Genomic DNA, 18662 nt, shown 5'->3' with positions numbered 1-18662 from the left:
TAAGATGCCTGAGCTCTGTGGCATGTCCTCATCATGTTCTTCACTGGGATACATTTCAAGATGTGCTGCAGGCAGAGTGACAGTGATATGTAGAATTCTATTTTGGGATGATTTTCGATTTGCTCATGAAGGAGATTCTTTCTTCCATCCTCCTCCCCCTCCGGCTTGAGGAGGTTCAGCCCACCTCATGCATGGTGCGGAGGACCGTCTTGTATAACAGCTACAATTGCGGGGTTCACTGCACCACAGAGGATGTCCCCAACACACGTTCATGCACACATGAACACGCACGCACCGCACAAAACCAATATGCATGTTGGATTATTCATCTTACCTTATTTATGCGTTATTGCTTCAGCGATGTTCTCTTATAAGATCCAATCCAAAAGATGGAGATGAGCGGATGCTGATGTCTGCTATTGTGCTGCTCGGCACCGGTTTAAATAGAAGGGCAGTCCTCGTGCTTGTGCCGCGCTCCGTCTCTCGCATCCCTTGTTCTCCTCGTTCGTCAGTCCCTCCGGAGCGCCTATGGGAGGCAGAATGGTTGCTCTTTCGCGCGGACTCCTCCACAAGAGCAGCTGTCTGACGTCAGCGACCAGGAAGCTCGACCAATCAGGGGGCCGGCACTGAGGATGCGGGAGGATGGGGTGGGTTGGGGTGTAAATGGAGTAATTTCATTCAGAAAAATGCGGCATCTCTGGCGCCCCTCCCACTGCGGCTCACTCCTGCTCGTTGTTTTTGGTATTAAATGACCAATAGACAGCCCCCACCCCCCCATCACAAATACACTCACACACTTATTCTCACAATACGACCCGGGGACCTGGTTGGGTGGTTGAAAGGGTGAGTCGTGTGGTTGATGCCGGGCACAGGCCCTGCGCTGTCCACGGTGCTGAAACGCATCTGGATGACTCATAGGGAGATGAGGAGCGATTCGTTTTCCCACTCGTTGCTTTTATGTACATTCAAAGCAAACATTTAAAGAAGAAGGGATAAAACTAAAAAAACAGAAGAGAGGCTTTGCATTTTGACATTGTGCTGGTTTTGTTGTACTTTATCTTTTATCAGGGTTTTTTATCAAATTATTTTTTATTTAAATAGTGTCATGTAAAGCTGATATCTCTAACCCTTATAATTTTTTACAGCTTTAGTTTTTATTGCTATTATCCCAGCAGATTTTTTTGTCATTATTATTTTTGATTTATTACGCATTGCTGTTTTCTTGTGTTACCTTTTATGCTGTGAAGCACCAAGTATTTTTAAATGTGCTATATAAATAATGTTGACATTATGCTTATATTCAAAACAAGTATCATATAGCATTGTATTTCATCTTTATCAGGAAATTGTATCCAATAATTTCTAAACCTTATCAGTTTGGTCTTCTATTACTCTTAGGCAATATTTTCCATCACATATGTTTCCTTTGATATAACAATTGTCTATATGGGTGTTTTCAGATCAAGCCAGTTTCTTGTGAGCTGTGAGAAGGATTTTGACCGGAAACTGGACTTCCTATGTGTGTGTATGAAGAAGGATTCAGCTTTAAAATGTGATATCATTTCTCATCTCCATTGCCAAATGTTGTGTGCAATCATGTATGTGCACAGGTGGGCAGACAATGGCTTAAACATAACACATCAGTGTAACAAAAGAACAGCATCAAAATAATCACTGGTTTATTTGAACACTTAATTTAGTAATTTATGTAATTGCCCCAAAATGGTTGAGAAATGTTATGGTAGAGTCTGAACAATTTGTGTGAGTCGAGTACACAGGTCCTATTTGATTTGATTATTGCCTTACATAATAATCTATCTTGTATTTCATCTGATTAATCTTGCAACATCAGTTGAGAGAGAGACAGGAGCCCCCTCCTTGCCCTAACATAACACCATCAGGGGGGATTCGTGGCTTCCCGGGTTTGATGGGGGAGCGTGGGCGCTGCATGCGGGAGCGTGTGCTGGACGTGGCCGCGCATTTCAATGCGTGAAAAGAGGGAAAGTCGTCCTGCTCGAGCCATATTAGGAAACGCTTCCGTCTGATAAGCCCCCCTACGTCACAAGGAGAGGATGTGAAGTGCAGCACTTTACACAGTGAAGCTGTTTTTTCGTATCATGACTAATAAAAGGATAATATCGAGTAGAAAATTATAAAAATAGAGGGATGTTGTAAGGATGTGTTGACCATTATATTCTTGTATATTATGTAATTCCTCTGGACTCTTATCTGTCATTCAGTAACATCATGTATTCTGTGCACGTATTTGTATTAACACCAACCAGTCGTCTATTCGCCCCAGGCTGTAAAATTCAGCATTATTTCTTCCTTTCTCGCCGGGGCATCGACTTTGGTTGAGGAGCATCAGTGGGAGTAAATCGTGTTCGACGGGACTGCGAAATTTCCCTCTGTCTATTTTATTTTCGTGTCTTTTTCATCCTTTTACATCACGCCGACACACCAGGTCCCCCGTGGGGCTCTCACCCAGCGCAGCTCTCACCCAGACAATATGTGAGAACACAGCTCGACACGTGGGCGCGCACACAGGATCGGTGTGATCTGAGAAGGCGGGTGATGCCGATGGAATTATCTGCGTTTAGATACTGCGGTCAGGCAAGCCGACACTCGCATCTCTGTGGTCAAATCAGCCGACACAGAAATTCTACTGCACTCATATACTGACACAAGAAGTATATATTGTCTTACCTGTGTCATTTTTATGAATAGCATTTTGACAATATCAATTATGAGATTTTACAAAATAAAAATCAAACATTTTAAGTTTCAAGTAGGTAATTTCAGGATACTTCAAAGCACTGTAAAAACACTTTGCTCATTAAATTCAGATTGAGACTGATATGCCTGTGTTCAGGACCTCCTTGACTACCAACATACTGAATATCAAACATATTTACAGTATAGATTTGGAGATTTTTCAAAGTAAAGTCCAACATTTTCACTGTGGAATAGATCATTTCAGGATACTTCAAAGTACTGTAAAAACAACTTTGCTCACTAAGTTCAGAGAGAGACTGATATGCAGGTGTTCAGGACCTCTCTGACTTCATACACATTGAATATCAAACATTTTTACTGCATAGATTTGGAGATTTTTCAAAGTAAAGTCCAACATTTTCACTGTGGAATAGATCATTTCAAGATACTTCAAATAACTGTAAAAACACTTTGCTCAAAAAGTTCAGAGAGAGACTGATATGCATGTGTTCAGGACCTCTCTGACTACCTACACACTAAGTATCAAACATTTTTACTACACGGATTTGGAAATTTGTCAAAGTAAAGTCCAACATTTTCACTGTGGAATAGATCATGGAGATTTTTCAAAGTAAAGTCAAAACACTTTGATCAAAAAGTTCAGAGAGAGACCTCTTAAGCCTGTTTTCAGGACCTCTCTGACTACCTACATACTGAATATCAAACATTTTTATTGCATAGATTTGGAGACTGGTCAATCACACAGAGAGCTGTTTGGATCAATCATAACATTGATAATGTTGATTAAACTGCCTTAGTCGAACCAATTTTACAGTTGACACCAGTTAAAATGAACATAGTTAGAGTCAAGTGACAAATTGATTCTTGCTGCTTCTAGTTTTGGTCTCAGGACAGTGAGACTTGTGACTGTTAAAAATGAAGCAACCCAGTGTCATGTTGTGGGCTCAGAGTGTTCACAAGTTTAATTGTAAGTGTTAGAGGGCTGGAAAGTGGGACATAAAAAATGCAGATAAACGTAATATGTCGTTTAACAGAAACAAATTTGTAGTAATGGTAGCACTGTCTTTCAGGGTCGTTCCTTAAGTCACTCCAGGACTTTGGACCTAAAATAGATCAATAGCCATATAACTTACTACAGATGTCACTGGTTCTTGAGGGGACAAATCGTAAAAACCCGGACTGCCTGACATTCTTTATATCCTAAGTTGTTTCGAGCACCAGGCTGTGATGCAAAATCCTTGAACAAACACTCACATGTGTGTAGGTCTGTGTGCATGCACTGCCTCCTGAGGTAAGCAGGTGTCACTCCGTCCTGACTGGTGTGTGTTTCAGGGGAGTTGAGGTGGGCCAGTTGGTTGCCAGGGAACCAAGTTTGGGTGTCGCTCATGTTACACAGATCTCTGTGTCTCCGGTTGTTTTCTCTGTCTCTCTCTGTGTCCTGGACAGGAACCGTCTCTCCGCTCGCAACTATCGGATGCTGTCTTGAGGACTTATCAAAGACATCTTTATTGAAAACATCTTTGTAGACACTCTAGTCGCCTACGTGTCCCAGCTGTCCTCTGTGGCTGTCAGGATGCAGCAGTTGCTATTGAAGGTCCTGTGTTCCACACTGCTGCTTCTAGCTGGGGTGCCCTATGTGTACTCACAGTCAGGTAAGGGGAGCATCCATATTTTACAATACTCTTGATTTATGATTGTTATCTTGTGAGAAACCTGTTGGTGTCTTCCTACTTTTTGTATCTTTCCTCAACTCCACCAGAGCCCGATTCAAGTCTTTCCACCATCCTGTCTCTCTGTTACCGAGAACGTGGTTTTTCTCCAGTATTTCATATAAACTGACAAAAAGTGTAAGTGTAAGAGGTGAATGAGAATCTAAAATCCTTCCTTTGGCACGACTCCTGTTTTTTCCCACTCAGTTTTGTCTATTCTGACACCGTCCAGACTATCCCACTTGTTTTCTTGCAGAAATTATGGTTTTAACATTTCTTTCTCTGCTGGGAGATAATTGTGCATCGGCCAATCACTTGGCAATGAATGACACTTCCAATTGACTGACATTTATTCCTCTTCCTCAGATTGTTCCCAAGCGGAGTCATGTGACTTGTGCGTTGGAGCCTCCATGCTCAACCTGACAGGCTGCGTCTGGAGGCTTTGTCCAGATGGTGACACACACACACACACACACACACACACGCAGACACACACACACACACACACACGCACAACGACCTGTGACCTCTGATAGTAATTAGTAATTCAATCATCACGGCTACTGTAACATGAGCTTCCCCAGTTTGTACACGATGACTGAATTATTTAGTATGCTGGGAATGCGCGCGTGACACACACACAAACTAAAATGCCTGTACTTTCTGTCTCAGGTAATGATACGGGGGTGTGTCTGACTGATGAGGGCGACTCAGCAGACACCTCAATGAACTGCAGCTGGACCAGAGTGTCTGAGCTGTGCACAGGTATCGAACAGCTCCCCCTGACACTGACACACATCACAGATCATCTCCCTGCATCATCTCTAACCCTCGTCTTGTTTGCACGTTCCATTTCCCAGTTGTAGAGGCGGTGGCCGAGGGAGGAGACGAAGGTGACTCAGGTAAATCATATCCGCTCCACTCCAGCACCCCCTCCCTCCCCCTTTCCTGCCTTCTGCGTCAGACCTTTATTCCCAGAAGGAGCAGAGTAAAATGTTCCCTGACGCCATTCATAAACTCACTCACTCCTTTCCACCAGTCAAGTGCCTTCTCAGATCCGGACACTGATTGTTCCTCTCCCTCCCTTGCTTTCTCGCAAATTCCCCTATTAAACCATAAACCCATTAAATCTGCCCTCTGTCTGCAGGTGATGGCAATAACCCGTCTTCAGAGTTCTCCCAGGCCAAGTTTGACATGTCCAGTTTCATCGGCGGCATCATCCTGGTGCTGTGCCTGCAGGCGGGTGGCTTCTTCGCCATGCGTTTCTTCAAATCCAAAGAGCAGAGCAACTATGACCCCATGTGAGTTACGTGCATGCAGGTGCCAGAGGGCAGAGCATTCAACTATGTGAGTGTAAATCTCTGTGTGCAGTGAGAGTGTGTCGGTGCAGCAGCAGCCTCCGGTGGCAGGAGTGACCCATAGCACCCAATAGAATAGATGAATCACCTTTAACATCTCTAAATGTAGCTTGATTTTCCCCACTAACCTCCTCCGTTCATATCAAATTATGTCTGTCTTCACACAGAGAGCAGCCACAGTGAAGTCAGGACGTGTGAAGGACGAGCAGATGAGTGTGCAGGACGTCAGAGCAGTGACTCATCGACTTGTGACTCCGGGATATTTTCTCTCTCTCCTCCTCAGCTCCTGTCATTTTCGGTGTGGTCCCCATGTGTACCCCTGGGGGGATGGGTGTGTTTATAAGAGGCTAATTTGTTCCTCGGATTGCCGCGTTGTGTAACGAGTGTGTGCATGTGTTCATTGTGTATAGCACCGCATTTCTACTTCAGGGAGATTTTGGCTGCAAGTAGTCGTACAGTAAGACAAATGGGAAACAAATGGGCTCTGACTGTTTCAGCGAATTAGCTTTGCAATCACAACCCAACATTAATCTTCACAGAAACTAATTTAACAAGTTAAGAGTTTGTCCTCTTACAACACAACAAGGCTATATCACATGTTTCAACTGTGTAAACATTACAGTGCAGTAATGGGAAAGTGTGATATGTAGTCAGGAGGTCAGACAAGGTTATCAGAGGCATTTTTAACCTTTCCCAAAATGAGATTGTGGAACTCAATTTAGTCGAGTCGTGTTTTTCTGAAAACAAAAGTTAAAATATATGCATCTTAGTTTTCTATGTATTAACTTGTAGTGAATGAAATGTTTTGTCTGGGGATTTTTAGGAGACATGAGGATGAAAGGTTTACATTTTCCAACCTATCTAGTAATTAGTCCTTCAAAATGGAAAAGCTCAGATCTGACATTAGTACTCCACTTCTTTTGATTTGTGTGTGTTTAAAAAAAAAAAAGCTCTTGAATTGTCAAGAGCTTTTTTGTAAGTTCAGTTTTGATTGCTCTGATTGACATACCATCTCTAACCATTTCATAACAGATCACAGAGATATGATGGGACACTGTTTACTTGTGTAAATAGTGATTAGTTTGTCGATATGTTTGGATTTTTTTGTGTTGACATAAGAAAAAAATAAATGAGAATGAAAAATACATCTCTCAGTGTGTTTGTGTCATATCTCCAGTTTTGTGCAAGTTCACTACTCTCATGACCAAGTTCAAAGTTCAGTTCATACAAGTAAACATGAATAGTTCACGTTCATAGTTCACCATTTAAATTCTGAACTAGTTCATATTTCAGTTTTAAGGTGGAAAGTGAGAATGAAAGACTTAACTTGTTAAAGAAAACCTTATCCATCACTACCCCTTGCCTTTACTGTCGGAATGTTTATCAGACAGTGTGTAAAAATCCCTCAGATAATAATAAGGTGCATCGGATCTCGGATGTAGTTGCTGAGTCTGCGTCTCTGCTTTCTCTTGCCATCTGTATATGAGACCGAGAGTTGTTGTGCTGCAGGTATGGCCTGCCCCTTTAAGGAAAGTTTGTAGTGTGTGACGTAGTGCACCAGGGCATTGTGGGAAAATACGCTAAAAGTGTTTTTATAAGGAGAAGTGACGGAGCACCTAGAGGTGATGCGAGTGTTTCTCCTGCTGTATATCCGAGAAATAAAGTGGCCGCATTCCAAGTAAAGAAACATCTCCTCCTCCTTCTTCACGGGGCGGTTCGGACGGCTGGTTACCGGCCAGACAGCGAGCCAAGATAACCAGTGACAGGGGCGGCTCCTGGTACAGGCGACATATGAGACTGATTTATCATGACGTGACACATGCAATGTAAAACAATACATTAACGTCACACCATCATCCTCTAACCCCGGGACGCACCGGAGGTGGAAGCACTGCGAAAAGCGGTCCGCCTCCTTTCCTCACCCATGTTTAATACTTCGGCTGTTCGCACCGGCAGCGTAGTGCCGGTGCGAACACAGAGTCTCCTGTGGGGGGGTGGCGGCTACAGGCTTGCGTAGGTCAGGCACGTTGAAGACCAGCATCATTTACCCCTGAACCAGCGCAGAGAAATGATGATGAAATGTAATAAAAAAAAATTTAATATAAAATTAAATAAAATGGGGAAAAAGAAAAAAAAAAAAAAAACTGCGTGCGCACATTCTGCGCAGAAGCCTATTGCGCACATTCTGCGCAGAAGGCCACTGCGCACATTCTGCGCAGAAGCCCATTGCGCATATCCTGCGCAGAAGCCCAATGCGCGCAGCTTTTTTTTTTTTTTTTTCTTAATTAAATTTTTCCCTGTTTTTATATTTAATTAATTGAAATTAACATAGTGTAAGAAGTCCTGCCAATTTTAAGTGTAACATATTACCAGCTTGAAAATGGTAAAGGGTGGGATTCAAACCCGGGTCGCTCTTGTTAGAGACCAAACGCTTTATCAACTAGGCCACTTCAGCTGATGCTTTCCACCCTGAACTAAGCAACTAATAACATGGACAAATTATCGTTTGTGTGTCGATGTCATTTTATGCTGCTTTTGATAAACACTTCAGAGAAAATATTTTCTACTTTACTACATATATTTGACAGCCTTACTTAAAAGTTACTTTTAGGCTTTTAGATACTGGATGAAACCTATTGTTAGAGAATAACCCAGTGGGGGGGGGGGGGGGGGAATATTTTTTGAGAGAAGATTCCAGATTCATTCACTATACGGCTCAACAGAGCGTGTCGTGTTCGCTGGACTTTAATAAAGTTACACATAAAGAGAGAAGTTTCCTGTCGTCTATACGCGAGGACGCTACAATATGAACGTGTTCACCGTTCAAATTCATTATTTGTCATTGAGTTGCGTTCAGTTCATCGTTCTCATAAAAGTGAACGTGTTAATTGAACGCGTTCTTTTGCGTTCGTTCATGCACAACACTGCATATCTCCTAGTCTGGATGCCAGTGAAGAGCTGGTAACAGAGTTTGTACAGTGCATTATGTGTTGACTGCGTATTTGCCTGCACCAGCAGAGCGAGTGAATCGATTTGACTGCAAACTGGGTGCGACCACAGACATGTGCGGATAAGACCGACCTATCCATGGATATGTCAGTGTGGATCGCAGCGTGCAGTGGGGACACAGCGATGGCGGAGGCCTTCAGGGGAGCAGCAGGATGGCCGGCTGGATGCACCGCTCGCTGTCAGAGCCAGAACCAGCAGGCTTGAATAAGCCCACACAAAAAAAGACTGTGGCTTCCGTCCAAGTCTGTTGACAAAAGACAGTCTTTTTTCCTCCACTCGGACCCCCCCCCCCCACACACACACACACAAAAACAAGAACAAACACATTTCCAGTGTGAGAAAGGAAAGTCCAGCAGCCCCCCCCCCCCCCCCCCCCCCCCCCCCCCCCCCCCCCCCGACAAGCACAAACATTACCACACTCTAAATTGTTGGCTGCTGGCTATCTCCCACTTTAAATCAAGCAGAAAGCTCTGTTTGTGCTTGTAAGTCTCTCTGTGCCTCTGTGTGTGTGTACGTGTGTGTGTGTTTATGTGTGTGTGTGTGTGTGAGCGCGTGTGTTTGTGTGTGTGTACAGAGGACTAGGTGCAGCAGTAGCCTCAGTTTGTGAGGCTACTGAGTGTGTGTTTAGCAGGTGTGGACGGTCATAAGCAGGAAAATAACATCCCACCTCCACCCTGCGGTTGGTGGTGAAACATCCGTGTGTGTGTGTGTGTGTGTACTTGTACTTATATCTTTATACAGTAAGTGAACACCGTTTTGAGACTAGGCTTTGAGGGAGGACATTTTGACCCGTCCTCACTTTTTCCAAGGTCTGTTGGAGGGTTGAGACTTGGTTTTAGGTTAAGAAGCAGGGTGAAGGTAAGGGTTGGGCAGGAAGTTGAGATGGTTAAGGTTATGGATCAGATGTGAACTGGGGTGAGGTTAATGGTAGGGATAAGGTTTTGGTGAGGCTGTCCACAATGAATGGAAGTCACACACGCACACACGCACACACACAAACACACGTGCACACATACACGCACACAAACACACACGCGGACTCACTGACTCTAGAGGGCGTGTTCTCTCAGTTTACTCTGCACACGGACCCAGACACAGACACACTCACACACACACACACACACACGTCCACGGCACTCAGGACAACTTTTCACCCAACTTTTTCACACATGGAACCAGCAGAAGCTGTCAAGTAAGGTAACGGAGTTTACTCAGGGTTAAGTGGGAGTGTGTGTGCGTGTGTGTGTGAATGTGAATGTTTGTGACAGAGTGTGTTTCCTTAGGAGAGAAAGTGGCGACAGGTGTTCTCTCTCTCGCGGTGCTCATGATGAGGGAAGTCTTACTCGGGACTATTTTCTCTATCCACACTTCCTGTTAATAATAATAATAAGGATAACAATAATGATAGTAATAATAATGATACTACTACTAATAACGGTAATAACAATTATGACCAGACACTTATCTTTCAGAAATGTAACACAAAGTAATACTGTCTTCTTAGCCTGTGTAAACAAGATCAGCAACTTGTTGCGTACATTCTGTGCAAATATGACTCTGCTGTAAGAACTTTGTCAGACTATTAGAAAAATGTCACACCGGCTTGCACTTTGTCTTCTTCTCTGCATTGCAATATATTTCCTGTGTTGGTTTAGCTGTCAGGTTATGAGATCTGAGGTGCACCAGTGTATAATATCCTGTTTGCTTAGCTTCAAACCGCTTGACAGGAGATTCGCTCTGCGCATGCGTTTACTGCTCAAACGGAACCAGCCTCCAGGCAGAGGAGAAACCTTCACACACTCAAATACATAATAATATATGTATGTAGTGTAGGAGGGAAGTTTGTTCTATAGTATAACACTTTTAAACATGTTCTCAGTATCAGTCCTGGACATGAGTGTAAAGTGATTCTATCTTGGATCCTATGGTTTTCAGGGATGTCGCAACAGTATAGGCAAAGCAAGTAGTTCCCCCGAGACTCTGAGCTGAGGATTGTGGTGGTTCAGCCCATTTTGCTTCAGGTCATATCGTATCGTATTGCGTATCCCATCCAATCCTGTTGTATCTGTCATGTCGCATTGTGTTGTATTTAATCATATCGGACTGAATCTTGTAGAGTATCTCATCCAGGGGTTTTGCAACAGTTTAGGCAGAGCAGGTAGTGGCCCAAGGAGTGTGTTTCAGTGTAGGGTCAAAGAAGTTCCTTTTGCTTGGGGTACCGACCGTCCCTTGAAATGCTCCTGATCGTATAGTACCGTACCGTATCGTATCGTATCCTATCCTACTGGTCTTGTTGTGTCGTGTTGTATTGCGCTATATCGATTAAAATCCTGTTAAGTTGTGTCCTGCCAAATCTTGTTGTGTCGTGCTGTATAGTATCGCATTGTATTGCATACTTCTATATTTTGTATTTTGCACCGACTGGATGACAGAGCTGATATGTTGTTAATGAAAAAGTTATAATTAAAACTTGTTATCACAGCTTTCTGTGATGTTAGTTGTCAGTCTACATTAGAGAGTGTTTAGTGCAGGAAGGGGATGAAAGTCACAGCAGTGGACGGGAATAGCCTGCGTGGACCAGCATGTGTCCTCGCCTGCTGAGCTCCCAGAGCCACAGGAGGACACTCGATTTTCAAAGTGTGCTGTATCCTCAAAGTGCACAGTGGTTACCGACCTGGGGCTCAGTGTCCCTCTGAGGGGACTTGAGAGACTACGAAGACAAAAGATGTGTATTTTTGTCTGACATTTTCTTTTTTCTAAATGTCTTGTGGGAAAACTAAAACCTGAGGCCTTAAGATTTATTGAATGATAATGAGAAGGGCAGAAAATCCCTCCTCGGTGTCACTACTCACAACTCACTGACACATGTAACATCACAACTGCGCTTCAGTGTAGAGCACCACCAATATACTGTCTTCTGGATGAGTCCAAGCAAAGAGGATAAATTGTTTATCTTAAAGTTAATTTAGCTTCCTGCAACATATCTGTAATATTACACCAGCCTCAGTTCAGAAAATGTATAAAGTGTGTGGACATGAATAGATTTAGTCTCTTTTTGAAAAGATTGTGTTTATGTGCACTTCTCTCAGGGATGGAGGGGGAGCCGGCTGATTCTTCTCTTGACCTGAGCCACCTGACGGACCAGGAGCAGTCACTGGTCCTGCAGGTCTTACAACGGGACGTGGAGCTGCGTCATCGCGATGAAGGACGAGTAAGGTCAGGAGGTGATTGTTTATCTTTTCAGGGGCCACTTCAGTCATGAACTCAGTACAGAAAGGTGACAACTTGATGGGGAAGTACAAATAGCCTACATTTTGATATTAGGCACTAACAAACTATCTCTAGCTTCCACAACAGCTGTAGTGGGGATACAAATACTTCTTTAACACTATATTCCCTCATCTGGTGCTTTGAGGAGGAGGATAAAAATCGTTAGAGATGTAAAATGGGCCTTTTCGGTTCAATTGGTTGATTTCTGTCGACTGTGACGACCACGACATTAGATTCTGCCCATTGTCATACTCATCAAATGATTCATAACCCTTTTGTGCACCATTGAAAAGGCTTTGTCTGAAGGTGACCTTGTAAAATGGGATAAATCACAGTGAAGTAAGAGAGCATGATGGGATGTTTTAAGAATTACACATCTAAAGAAACATCTGTAATTTCTTATCTTTAATTTGTCACCTCTATGTTGTTCTTACTGAGGACATGACTGTTGACATGATACTGTACTTTAGAAACCTGTTTATGAGACGTGTCTTAACATCTCAACCACTTGATGAGGAACCATCTGGACTCTAGACTCTAGAATCTAGATTTATCACTATGCTGCCTCTCCATGCTGTCGTCAATAATGGAAAATGGTTGTGACAGTGTCCTTTCTACTCTGATTGTTTTGTTTGTCTAGTTGCACACTGCAGTGGAGTATGCCACAGTGTCCTCAATCCCATCACAACCATATATTTGTATTGAAACTCGCCACGGGGGCACAGCTCAACATACTGTTAACTAGTGGCCTATTTTTGTTATCATCAACAAATTGATCACTTTTTCCTATCGATGTATCAATTAATTGTTTGATCTGTAGAACATCAGAATGGATCATAAATGCAGAGAGAACCTCACACTTGAGACGCTGAAACCTAAGAAGTTTAGACACTTTCAGTTAAGCTTCTGGTGTCAGTTTTACAGTCAGGGTGATGAATGTATCAAAAGGTCAACGACGTCTAATGCCATGTTGTTCCTGTAAGTGCAACCACAGCCTGTCAAATTATCTGTTTGTCTGTGACATGCTGACTGACGTTTGCAGGCCGGAGGTTGTGTGTGTTTGCTCTGTTAAACGCGGCCCTGTGTCCCCTCGGCAGGAACCTCCAGCAGACAGAGACCGACCCGACTCTTCTGCGCACGCAGTCGGGGGCATGGTTCAGCGAGGAGTGCAGCAAGCGCCATCGCAACCGGACGTCTGTCTGCGATCTGGTGCACGCCACTGTACGCCACAGGAAGACTAAGAGCAGAGGTCAGTTTCTGGTTATTGTAGAGCTGCTGTTCCTGGCTTGTGAGGCGGTTTGTCGGAAGTCGCAGGGATTTCCCAAATGATGGGTCTGTGGTTGTTGCCATGGTTACAGATGGGCCCCTGAGCGGACTGTTTAATGGAGATGCGACAACACGACTCAACGACGCCTCCCCTGATGCAGAGAGAAGACTACAGGACGACAAGGACGAGCATGGAGGGTCGGTGATGACAGAGAAACATCACATGACTTGTTCTGAGACTCGGGTGAAACTGAATTTCCCCTGTTCTTATTTGTGTTCTCAGGAGTCTAGGAAAAGCTAGGACACAAAGTCCTCTACGACAGGTCTGTGTGTGCAATAGTATGTCTAGTTTCCCTGCATGGATCTTTTCCCTATACCATCATCTAAATATGAATAAACAATCTTCAATTCCAGGGTCTCAAGCTCAGAAATAGTTCCTTGTCATCTAAAGGTATGAAAGCATCTATCTAACAGTCTCTGTACTTACATAACTGTCCCATTGTACTAAGGTTAACCAATCACTCTGTTCACAGACAGTGAAAGGAGAAGTGCAGACCACTCAGAGGAACCAGAGGTGATTAGAACACATCCACTTTCACAGATTCTCGTGACAAATAAATAGATACACAGTTTTGAACTGGCCAGTTATTCTAGACTCCAGATTCTGTATTATTTAAATGCATAGATCAAACACATGTTTAGTCAATAGCAAGATATATTAGAGTCTTTAAAGGACACGACATGAGGGCGTCATCTGATGGATGATAAGCTGTGACGTTGTATCTTAGAATCGTGTGTGTGTGTGTGTGTGTGTCTGTGTGTGTGTTAAGGATGACTTTGACTGCCACAACGGGGACACAGACTCTCTGAGCAGCAATCTGACAGAGCCAGCCTCTCTGAGAACAAGCAGCTCCACCAGCAGCCTTCAATCAGGCTACACTGTAAGCGGGCACGTATGCAGGCACACACACACACACACACACACACACACACACACACACACACACATATACGTGCATGCACACACTCACACCTGATTAATTTGCCGTCCAGTCACGTAAGATGACTCAGCTATGACGCAGGCTTTGTCAGCGTGTCTGTGTCTGTGTGTGTGTGTGTGTGTGTGTGTTGCAGCTCAGTGGGAGCATGATGAGTCTGTTCAGCTCGGGAGATTTCGGGATGGTGGAGGTGAGGGGCCGTATCCAGTTCTCATTGGTTTACGAGACGAAGAAGGAGGAGCTGCATGTGAAAGTTTTCCGCTGCGAGGACATCGCTTCGGGGCGCAACAACCGCTCTGACCCGTAAGTGACAGCGCATGCATATACGTGGACATGCATATCGCAGTGGCAACGTCATATAATGTGTGTGTGTGTGTGTGTGTGTGTGTGTGGTTCACAGATATGTTAAAACCTATCTCTTACCGGACAAGTCGAGTCACAGTAAGAAGAAAACTTCAGTGAAGAAGAAGACACTCAACCCGGTCTATGATCAGATACTCCGAGTGAGACCCTCTCTCATTTCCATGTTACACAAAGTCGCAGCCTCCATCAGCTGTTTGTCCTCCAGCAACTGTTTGCCCCGTAACTCTTCTCCACCTGTCCTGCAACATGCATTACAGCCACTTGAAAGGAGATGTAGTTCCAACAAATGATCAGATTTAAAGTCAATTTCTCGTAGCTTTTTAACTGTTGATATGTCGCAGAAGACTTTGTCCTGCCCTTCCATACTGTAAAGTATCTGTCTGAATCCAACCATATGATTTCAGTATAAAGTGAGGATTGGGGAGCTGCGGAGTCGGACCCTGAACCTGTCGGTGTGGCATGCCGAGGCCCTCGGGAGGAACTTGTTCCTGGGTGAGGTGGAGGTGGCTCTGGATCTCTGGGACTGGACCTGCACTCAGCCACTGTGGCAGGACCTGCAGCCACGGGTAGGGACCATAAACTATAAATGACTCGCATGCAAATACACACCCATGTAGTCACATAAGTTAGCATGTGTGATTTAATGCTCCCAGACTAATATTTACCAAAAGAAATATGGTGCCTGCGTGTACATCTGCTTGTGTGTCGGTGTAGCAGCACTTTGGGCAGCTTTGTCAAAGATGAGGAATACAAGGAGGAGCCTCTCGTGTCTGGTAGAGCTGAAGGGAGAGGAAGACACACTGTGAATATAAACTAAGGTTTTATGTAACCTTAATCTTTTACTGCTTCCACACTTCTTTCTGTGTGCCCTCCTTTTCCTCCTTGGTCTTTTCCTCTTCCCCTGGCATTTCTCTCCTGTCATCACAGGTTAATTTGAATCTAGACTCCATCAGCAGCCGCGGGACCATCATGCTCTCTATTAAGTTCATCCCAGACAAATCCGAGGGTGAGCAGGACGCATACATCATGGATGCACAATATGTCCCACCTTAATATCGCAATCATGTCAGTTTGATATGTTTTCTCTGCGTGTGTGTGTGTGTTTGTGTGTGTGTGTGTGTGTGTGCGTGTGTGTGTTAAGGTCATGGTCTTCCCCTGACAGGAGAACTTTACCTCTGGATCCGGGAGGCTCAAGGCCTCCTGACCAACAAAGGAAGCGGTATCGACTCATACGTTAGGAGGTGTGTCAGCTTACACATGACCATATTTTAAACGAGTCTCAGGATATACCATGGCCGTGATCTTTTCAAAAATAAAAACCAACATTTTGGAAAAAAATATACTCAAAGTTAAAGATAATGTCAGAATCAGAATCAGAATCAGAATTCTTTTATTTGCCAAGTATGATTACACATACAGGAAATTGCCTTGGTGTCGTGCGTTGGTGCACTGAACATAAAACAACAATATAAAAACAACAATATATAAACAACAATATAAAAACAACATAAAACAACAATATGGAACAATAATGTGCCCTTTATTGAACTGTGTGATTGACCCAAAAAAGTTACACAAAAATCTTCACTAAAACAAATGCACATGGTCATTCTGTCTTGTATTATGGTAAAACATAATGCATAACAGTGTTTCAGTTTCAAATTACAAAACAACACTGATCGTCAATGCATTTCTCATCCTCATTTTTAAACCCACAATTTAAAAACTCATATAATCCGTTTGTTTCACAATTCAACACCATTCTTAATCGTGTCGTCTTTTAAAATCCCACAAGCTACATACTCCCGGATGCGAGCAGACAAAGTGGTCAGAAGACGCGTGTGGTGAAGAACTCCATCAGCCCCACTTACAACCACACCATGGTGTACGATGGCTTCCACTCCAGCGACCTGAGAGAGGCCTGCGCCGAGCTGATGGTCTGGCAGCGAGAAGGGTTGAAGAGGCTCGTCTTGGGAGGGATTCGTCTGAGCTGTGGAAACGGTCAGAGTCTCTACGCTGTTCCTTTTAACACTTTTATTCATATTGTCATCGAGGTTAATGGCGAAAGAAAAAATTCACCTTCACATCCTCACATTTGGACATGTGACATCTTTGCTGATATACAGGTTTTTTTTATATTCAGTATAAACTGTTTGCATTTCAAACTAATAGCTGCTTTTGCCCCCATACATTTAAAACACATCCCAAACTCTTTGCAGCTTAGTACTTTTCTAAGGAGTAGAAGCCCACAGTGATTTAGAATATTATAATTAGTATAGGCTTACAAGTAGAGGCGGAAACAGTTGGCATGAGAAAGCAGTGAACCTTAATGCTTTATGATCAACTTACTGAGCGACTTCATCAAATCCACAGAGCTGCCTGTACTGCAGATACACAGGAGTTTCTATCAATCACCTGCATGTCTGGGTTTTTCCGGCATCATAATTATGCATCCGTGAAAAATGGGAAGGCCGACTCATTACAGAGACTTCCTGTTTTAGTGAGAATATTATAGTTATGAAGGGAACCATCACTCTTTTCACCTGCAGTCGTGTGTCGGAGTGGAAAGGGTGACAGTATTATTTATCCAGTGCCTCAGTTTGCTTTGCATTCTGTTCACTTGGCATTTCAGGCATTTCAGAGGGTTATGTTATCAGAGAGAGGTCATTTCTAGGTCTATTTTCTCAGTGGGACATGCACAGTTCACAGTTAAATAGTAATTGAAAATCACATTTTGCTCCAGTTTCATTGTCTCTATCTGTCTTTATGTCACAAACATAAATATTTGCAACGCTTCCTGCAGCTGTTTCAGAGTAAGAGCAGCATTTCTGTTGACTTGTTTTAACAAGGTTTTTATTGTTATTTCAGGACAGAAAGAAGCATAGCTTTATATTTATATTAAGTGGCCTGGCATTTAATACATTCCCATTAGAGTGCATACCCTACCTTTATTCGAGTAAATAATGAATGAGGTGGTGTTATTGTTTTGAACGGCAGGTCAGAGTTATGGCGAGGACGTGAGCTGGATGGACTCCACTGAACAGGAGGTCACCGTGTGGACGTCCATGATTGAAAACCCAAACCACTGGATCGACGCAACGCTACCAATCAGGACTAACCTCGCCCACCGGTCTGAGTGACTCAGTGACGCACACTGACGCACAAAACACACATTGACAGGCAAAAAACGGTCGGTCTGAAAGAACTCTCAGCACAAAAGCACATTTAACCTCTTTGTCACAATGATACACCCATACACTTGGTTATTTCTTCACTCACAGAGACAGTAGTGGAGCAATTTTGTGAATTAATGGCATAGATCAGAAATACCCAAACTGTCCTCGTTTCAAATGTCTTATTTGTATATTTTTCCCCTATTTGACAAAAGGGCATTTGTAATAGTGTTCTGATTTACTGACTTATATTATATTAAGGTGAAATTGTGTTTAGAAAAATGTTTAATGTTTAGAATTTAATTACCACATGCTAATTTACTGTTATTGTTTGATATTTATTTCTAGTCTTATCTCAACCCTTTCAATCACTCTCGAATACCTGTGTGTCAAATGGCACTAATAGCACTAATCCCCGATCTCTTCCACCCTGAGGAACTGTAAGGATTCATATGTTTAGGTGTCATCACTGTGAGAGGATGTGATGGAGAAATCTATTAGCTTTTGCTTTTAATGGAGTCGCTGACTACCACCTTGTGGTCAGACCTTGTAGGTATTCTCTGTAATTCATTAAGCAAATTAGAGAGAGAGAGAAAAGGTCAAGAACACAAAAAAAGAAAACAATTTCATGTAATTTGGACATTCTTTGTTTCCATCTTCCACTTCACTCATCAAAAGAAAGCAGAGGATCATTAGTGCACCATTTATCGTAAGGGCCAGAACTCCTGTCCCACAGAGGGTGTTAATTGGTTTCTAAATAAAGTCTTTCTAATGCTAAAT

At 43.3% G+C, this 18662-nt stretch overlaps 2 protein-coding genes across 3 annotated transcripts; both read left to right on the top strand.

Moving 5' to 3' along the window:
* Positions 1-4309: 4309 nt before the first annotated feature.
* cd164l2 (CD164 sialomucin-like 2) lies at positions 4310-6605 on the top strand. Its single transcript, XM_053447340.1, has 6 exons — positions 4310-4388; positions 4812-4898; positions 5118-5210; positions 5306-5347; positions 5593-5746; positions 5971-6605. The coding sequence occupies exons 1-6, from the start codon at positions 4310-4312 to the stop codon at positions 5984-5986; spliced, it is 471 nt and encodes a 156-aa protein (XP_053303315.1). The 3' UTR covers positions 5987-6605.
* A 3276-nt stretch (positions 6606-9881) lies between these two features.
* sytl1 (synaptotagmin-like 1) lies at positions 9882-18661 on the top strand. 2 transcript variants are annotated; one of them, XM_053446551.1, is made up of 15 exons: positions 9882-10009; positions 11902-12028; positions 13180-13331; positions 13441-13546; positions 13632-13671; positions 13763-13799; positions 13882-13922; positions 14179-14289; positions 14483-14649; positions 14747-14849; positions 15114-15275; positions 15637-15715; positions 15851-15950; positions 16505-16710; positions 17707-18661. In XM_053446551.1, the coding sequence occupies exons 2-15, from the start codon at positions 11904-11906 to the stop codon at positions 17847-17849; spliced, it is 1572 nt and encodes a 523-aa protein (XP_053302526.1). In that variant the 5' UTR covers positions 9882-10009; positions 11902-11903; the 3' UTR covers positions 17850-18661. The 2 variants fall into 2 exon arrangements, with proteins under 2 accessions (XP_053302526.1, XP_053302527.1); XM_053446552.1 differs by having other exon boundaries at positions 9902-10004.
* Position 18662: the final 1 nt, after the last annotated feature.

This window comes from Pleuronectes platessa, chromosome 18, assembly GCF_947347685.1.
Source record: "Pleuronectes platessa chromosome 18, fPlePla1.1, whole genome shotgun sequence".
NCBI lineage: Eukaryota > Metazoa > Chordata > Actinopteri > Pleuronectiformes > Pleuronectidae > Pleuronectes > Pleuronectes platessa.
This window is presented reverse-complemented; position numbering and strand designations above follow the sequence as displayed.

Excerpts from the sequence above, each read along its gene's own strand:
- cd164l2 (XM_053447340.1), top strand. The coding sequence starts at position 4,310 with ATGCAGCAGTTGCTATTGAAGGTCCTGTGTTCCACACTGCTGCTTCTA. Across the intron at positions 4,389-4,811 it reads CTATGTGTACTCACAGTCAG|ATTGTTCCCAAGCGGAGTCA; the intron begins GTAAGGGGAGCA and ends CCTCTTCCTCAG. Across the intron at positions 5,211-5,305 it reads AGTGTCTGAGCTGTGCACAG|TTGTAGAGGCGGTGGCCGAG; the intron begins GTATCGAACAGC and ends TCCATTTCCCAG.
- sytl1 (XM_053446551.1), top strand. The coding sequence starts at position 11,904 with ATGGAGGGGGAGCCGGCTGATTCTTCTCTTGACCTGAGCCACCTGACG. Across the intron at positions 15,276-15,636 it reads GGCAGGACCTGCAGCCACGG|GTTAATTTGAATCTAGACTC; the intron begins GTAGGGACCATA and ends CTGTCATCACAG. Across the intron at positions 15,951-16,504 it reads ATCGACTCATACGTTAGGAG|CTACATACTCCCGGATGCGA; the intron begins GTGTGTCAGCTT and ends AAATCCCACAAG.